General features: G+C 36.9%; 1 protein-coding gene and 1 long non-coding RNA gene across 2 annotated transcripts in view; one reads left to right on the top strand and one right to left on the bottom strand.

Moving 5' to 3' along the window:
* Window positions 1-3,674, bottom strand: part of LOC107628570 — a 6,358-nt gene extending 2,684 nt beyond the window's left edge. Inside the window, exon 1 of the long non-coding RNA XR_001617837.2 lies at window positions 3,252-3,674. This is a non-coding gene — a long non-coding RNA (uncharacterized LOC107628570). The remainder of the gene's footprint in view (window positions 1-3,251) is intronic.
* Window positions 6,000-6,864, top strand: part of LOC107627917 — a 5,146-nt gene continuing 4,281 nt past the window's right edge. Inside the window, exons 1-3 of the mRNA XM_021117088.1 lie at window positions 6,000-6,168; window positions 6,451-6,573; window positions 6,707-6,782. Of these exons, the coding sequence (XP_020972747.1) occupies window positions 6,000-6,168; window positions 6,451-6,573; window positions 6,707-6,782 (368 nt within the window). The remainder of the gene's footprint in view (window positions 6,169-6,450; window positions 6,574-6,706; window positions 6,783-6,864) is intronic.

Consider the following 6,864-nt stretch of genomic DNA (forward strand, 5'->3'; position numbering starts at 1 on the left):
TTACCATTCTTGGAGCTTCCTTCTTCCTCATACATCCAACTAAAATCTCTCTCATGAAAATAGTTTGAACTACACTGACTAACATTATTATGATCACAAAATAACACTCATATAAAAAGAAATATTCACAAAGATTAGGCTCTTAAAAAAGTTGAGTATATAAAAAATTACATGTTTGAAGAATGGATGCTACCATAGTGATCTAAATGGTGGAACTTCTTCTTCTGAAGTGATTTAGAATATACAGAACTAAATGCATAAAATCAGATTCAAAAGTAAGAAACACAAGAAATGCTAAGGAATGTAAACAATAACTCTTGTTTGCTACTTTTCTATAGCCATGAGCATTACCAAAATAATGTTGATTTTAGGAATTTCAGCATATAAAAGAGAACTAAGGTTAATTAGGAATGTAATTAATCACATTAGTACATACTACTAAGTAGCTACTTATATTTATACATTTAAATTATACTTTGTACCAGTAGTTCATTCTCTATACCATCAAAAGGATAAATGAATAAAACATGCAAATCCAAGCCAACGCACTCATCTCCACCAACAACAGGACAAGAAGAGAAAACTTAAATCCATCGGATAGTGTTTTAGAGAAGTAAGATTCAGAGCACTACCAGAGAGAGTGACGGTGAGCGGAAGTCTTCTTTGCGATTTGGGTTTGGATTGATTTTGCTTGCTTCTTTGGCGACTCGAACTGATGGCACTCGAACTGCAAATCGTGATCCCTTACTCTTCCACAAAATGTCCAGTGCGATCGTACTCAGAACCTAAACAGAAACGGATTGAGTGAAAGGTTAGTTGGCTTGATCTGAGTATAGGAACTAAGAAATTACGGATTTAGAGAAACCAAAGAAAATGTTATTAGCAAAGGGGTTGGCGGCATGTTATCAAACTTGAATCAACTGTAGGAGCTAACAAACAGGGGATTTGGGAAAAAGAAAAGTGTGAGGGAGTTACCATGAAAATTGGGTAAGTGGACTACCAAAAAGAAGTTACATTTAACATTGCCGCTAAAAATTTCATTTATCTTATTATAGATGTTAATTTGAATTTTGTTTAGTGAAGTAACTCTCAATTTTAATTTAGAATAAAATTTAACTTTAATAAAAAATATTAAATTATAAATTTTATAACTTTAAACTATATTTCAAAAATTTTACATACTAATTAAAATTTAGAATTTTAACTTGTTGGATTTAAAAAAATGGTATCAATAAAAATTAAAATAAATAAACTTAAAATTTAAGAATTTGATACCCTTGGATTGAAAAAGAATACAAATTTTGTACATAGTTAGAAAATGAAAATTAATTTTATTTTATTTTTCTATTAAACTAATCAAATGATAATAAATAGATAGAATAATAAAATGTATGTATAAAACTAATATTCTGAATTTTAAGAGTTAGGACTTTGTTCATTAATATTGTCGTAAATTAATAGTGAGTAATTAAATTAGTTATTATTCCAATCAATCATAGTTAGTATTTTTTATTTTCTAGAATTAATTAGAGTTATTTTGTTAAAGATAAATATGTACTTTTTTTTGTACTCCTTTGGTACTCTTTTTATAATTTTAACATTTATTTTTAATTAAATCATTTTATTCCATCACTAAAGTCTTTAAATTAATGCATAGTGTGGAATTGGGCACTGAAACTGCATTTGGTCAGAAAGAGTACGAATAAAAAATTTGACAACTAAAAAATATAAATAGTAAAATTGTATGTATATGAATTAATCTGTTTAATTACATTACAATCTGATTTTTATAAAGTAATGAACAACATAACCACACTAAAAAATTAGTATTAAATTAAGAAGGGTAAATTAACAAAATCAGCGAATTAGTAGTAAGTAAGAAAAAAACAAAATTCGGAGATATGGCAGAGTATAAGAATCATAGTAAATGAAAAAATTGCACATGATTAACCACATCTAAAATCAAACTATTAGCAAACTTTATTACTTTGTCAGTGGCAGCACTCGAAAGAAAGAAGAAAAAAAAAACTAACAATTGAGGAATTGGAAAAGCCTGCACCCTGATAAATTGAATTTACCTTAGATTAGAGTTTAAAATTGGAAAAAAATATAAACTGCATAAAAATATTTTGAGAGGGATGGAGGAAAACACAAAATTAAGCGCAAAATTTTGAAGTGAAAATCGTATGAATTTGTCACGGTGATCATTAGATCTGTGGTAATTGAGAGAATTCATCTCAAGTTGGCCACGAACAAATAAAACCGTCGAAAAATTCCAAAAATTTAGCCACGGAAGTACAATACGTTGCAAGTGATTAACACGATAATATAAATTTACCACTGTTTTTGATTCGTGGGTATCTTTCCGTTGGTAACGCCCGTATTTCTGGTAGTGTTAGTAAACAAGAAAGGAAAGAAAAATTTTATACCTTCACCGGGCAGTTTGCAATGAGAAAGAAACCTTAATTTCATTCTTACACCAAACGAAAATTTGGCTACGATCTATTAACTGCACCCGCATGCATGGAACTGCATGGTTGGACGTCACAGTTGACACTTATTAAAGTCTAAGTGAACATGTAATATTGTTGTCCCCAAAACATGTGTACGGTCGTTGATTCCATGCATACATATATTAATTTTTGTGCAACGGATATAAGCCATGCCTAGAAATTTGGTTCAAAGGTATATGCTATTTTTTTATGGGAAGTCACTTCAAAGTGATATTTATTAACAAAGTTAATAAAGCTAACAACTATGTTTGTGGTTAGAAACTTTGTGTACAGTCATCGATACAAAATCTGGGGTTTGTGACACGCAGTTTGAAAAGACTGTTGTTATAATATTCTTACTAACGTAAATGAAAACAAGGTTTAGGACGGCAAATAATTCACGGAGGGCAGTTAGAGTTAAATTAGGATTACATGTCATTAAGTCATTTTTAGCATCGGAGGGTAAAAAATAAAACAGCAAAGAAAGCGTGTTAATACTTTTGTTATTATTTTCGCAGAAACGTGTTTTAGCTACCACCGTGGAGATGAGAGCCGCACGAGTATGAAAAAATATAGACTCCTGTCACTAGGTTTTTCAATATTTTTGCTAATATCAGCCCGACTTATGAGTTAAAAGCATGAAACTTATGAATAAAATGCAATGGTGGGTACATAGCGAAAACAGGTGACACTGTTACATGAAAAAAATTGAAAAAGAGAAACATAAATTTGGATAACTCGAGAAAACTGTTCTCTTACCTTGCATGGGTTGTTGCTAGACACATTGGTAGAGTGGCTAGCTTGCTAGTCGCCGCGGCCTTCCTAAACGTGAAATTTGCCGCGGCATGCAAGGACGGCGAGGATCCTGGTAGTCAGATTCTTACAAGGTTGATATATTTTTTGCCAATTTCACCCAATCCCATGCATGGAGTCGGTTATGAAGATATAGGAGTGGGAGCTTGTTTTTGCATCGCGAGGGGGGTGTAGCTCTTGACATCTTGGTTGTTCGATGCGCCCTTGGCATCACGGGAGCATGCATGAGTTATGAATTGTTGGGGAGGTTACCCTGATTTTCTTTGCGATGCAGTTTGTGGTGGGAGAGTAATATTTATAGCAAAATGTAAGGGTCCACAGGGTTAACTCATGGAGAATTCTGACCATTTGGTCTTTGTTGGTGTGTGTACTTACAATTTGGGTTGGACCGGACCGGACTGACCGATATTTTCCAACAGCGTCATGAACCCGACTATGGACCTGTTCGTAATAGTTAGTTCAGCATAACAAATCCTATTCCCCATAGCATAAACCAAGATTTGTGTAGTTATCAAAACAGAAATAATATATATAAGAAACAAACACGTATTATAGTTACTCATTATATAATAAAACGTGAATTTTATTATCCAAACTAAAGATTACGTATTAAGTAACATATAATAGTACATATGTGAGTGGTCCGAATAAGTTTGATAGTGTGCTTGCTTGTTGAACCTGAAGTTTGAGTACATTTACCTTTCAATATGAATTTTGAACTAATTTCCTTAAATAATTGCACTAATAGTTTATCTATATGGACGGCAAATTATTATTTTAATAGCATATGCTGATAAAATAAATATTTTTTAGATAATGTTAATTGAAATGGCTGTTAGTTAAATAATTAAATTATTATTACGAAAAAAAATAACATTAAGTTATGAAGGTTTTGTTGTAAGTATTATCAACGTTTGTTCGTACTGCTTTTTGTATAATTTTTATGAAACATTTTTTATAGTACTCCATCTTAGTATGTTTCAGTTTATTATTATTATATTAAAATTTGACAATTTTGACTAGGATGAAGATAACATATAAAAATTGACGATTTTTGAGTGTTGTCATGATAGAAAATTAATTTTTATTGATTAAAATAGAAATAACATATAAAACAGCATGTTTTACGTATTTTCTAAATATTAGAACCAACCTGGCTTGTCCGGTTTCGAAAACCCTTTGTATATGGAATCATGATTTCCGAAGAAAATTGCAGATTCAATTGGCCTATCCCTTAGGGTTCGACGTCGTTTAATATTCGCATGCTTGAAATGTTATATTCGCGCCAAAGCACATAAACTGTTCCCATTCTTCTGAATAAGATGCGACGTCTGGATTGACATAACAGGCTTCAGTCTCGGGCATTTCTCGAGAAAAGCAGAAAGGTAAAAGACGATAATGTACACGCCAACCTTTTTGTGTCTTAACTGGCCTGTATAGGGTTACGCATAGTGGTATTCAGCTAGCAAATCGGATGATATAGTCAGGATATTTCAGTAAATGTGCGCAAACTCCCTTCAACAAAGATGGACATGCGTGACAATTGTTAGAGGAATGCCTCAGTACTTGTTGGTCTCGACTCCACTTGTAATAGGGAGAGAGGTGGAGGAACCCTGAAACCCCATGTGAAGTTCTCCCTGGAAGCGACTTCTTATTCCCACGCGGGAATCTACTGCAGCTACGAGACAAAACGGCCAGACGGTGGAGTCTCCCGCTCCCGTGAGGGCTGACGGATTCTCGACACATGCAGCTAACTGTGCCAGGAACTCCTTCCGCGCTAGTCACGTGTAGTAGGGTCCCATGTGAGTAAATTCCGCATTACAATCCTTGCATGATTTTTTTGGCTGCTTTTTTCTCGATACATCATGTATTTGCACTGTCCCAATGGTCCTGTTGTGTCGTCCATGTTTGCGCCTAGTTGCTTATCCTGTGCTTGTGTCAGCCTTTCATGGTCGCCTAATGAGGTGACAACATTGGGCAGGCAGAAAGTTAACTAGAGGCATACGTTACTCATATAGGTTGTAGAAATTTTTATCAAGTTGAGTTAACCGAATAGCGACCCAGTAGCCTTTGCATTTGTTTTCCCTATTCCGTACAGGTCATCGAGGTTGGGGAGTTGGAAATCACTGCGATTGGTGCCCGGATTTATCCAATAAGGATTTACGAGCCACTGTACACCTCTGTGGGCTTAGTCCGTTGATGGCCCAACTTAGTCAAGAAAGCAGATCTTGAATAGTATCGTGTTTTCATGGGTCATGGGTCAAAAAGAGGGTATCCGCATGTTTACGGAAACCACCCAGCAACATTTAAAGAAGGATCCATCAATTAAGAGCCCATTTCATCCGTCGATGTTGCTATTGGGCACAGCCCACCAGGGAAGCGAGCATAGGGAAACCGGATCCATGTGAAGAAGGGATGCGGACGGGTGGGTCGGGTGATTGGCCAGTTCGTGGGAAGCCTATTCTGGTAGGGGGATCCTTTTGAGTAAATGAGTAGGGCATGTAGAGGGCCATCATCGTGTGTTGTGTCCCCCCTCCCTCAACGTAAGCACCCCCAAAGGGTTTCCAAGGTCTCATGCCGCCAAGAGCTACTCGCCCGGGCTCGGTTGATACACCTCTACGGCCATCGTTTGAATCCGTTGGGGTTGAAGACCGTCACCGGCTGTTTGCGTCCCGGTCGTAACGAACCCAGTCTATGGCTCCAATAGTTGCTGTCCCCATCCCGAGCGAGTTAAGCGGGTTCTCTCGTATAGCTCGGTGGTGGACGCACACCCCTTCGGTTGCCTTCGTCGCCGACAATAGCTGGAAGGCGTTAACCGAACCCCATGGATTGGGTGTGCAACAATTGGGGGTTTTGGTCGAAGGTTTTCGCCGTAGGTGTTGTCCCATTCGTCTGAGACAAGGGCATTTCGACTTAGCATCGACTAGGTTTTCTGATGAAAGCTTTCGTTGTTGAATGTTGTCTTTCTCTATGTATATCTACATTGGTAACAACATAAGCCGATTAACTGTATGCACTCATAAATTTAGGAAGCGTTTCCTCAGGTTGTCTTGCTTGGATATTGTTTTTTTTCCTGCGTGGTATTGATCCATATTTGACCCTTTTTACTTTGCAAGCTAAGTTGTGAGTTCTGTTGACTATGTAGGTGTTCCCGGCGTCTATCGTTTGGGGAGCGGCCAGGCGACCGCATCGCCGAGCCACCGAACAAATCTTTTCTTCGGGTTCCCCGTTCCAGCTCGAGATGCTCAGCCTCGTGTGCCAGGAAAAGGTTAAAAGCGAGCCCTGATTGGTGAGTAAGAATCCCTTTTATTGTCATCTGTCTACCTGTAGAGAAAGTAGTCGCTAACAACCTGCTGCATCCTTAGGCTGATAACAACATGAAATTGTGATTGTCAATGCAGTGCACCTACGCAGGGGGAGGACGATCCTGTCGCCTCCGCGGCAAGTTGCGGGTCCTCCTACGGAGCTCCGACTCATGTAAGCATACTGCTCTTGAAATGTCATATGGCTGTTAGTAGGAAAGTCGTTCATCGAAGAGTAACATTCAATTCTAATGTTG

The sequence above is a fragment of the Arachis ipaensis genome, chromosome B02 (assembly GCF_000816755.2).
Source record: "Arachis ipaensis cultivar K30076 chromosome B02, Araip1.1, whole genome shotgun sequence".
Taxonomy (NCBI): Eukaryota; Viridiplantae; Streptophyta; class Magnoliopsida; order Fabales; family Fabaceae; genus Arachis; species Arachis ipaensis.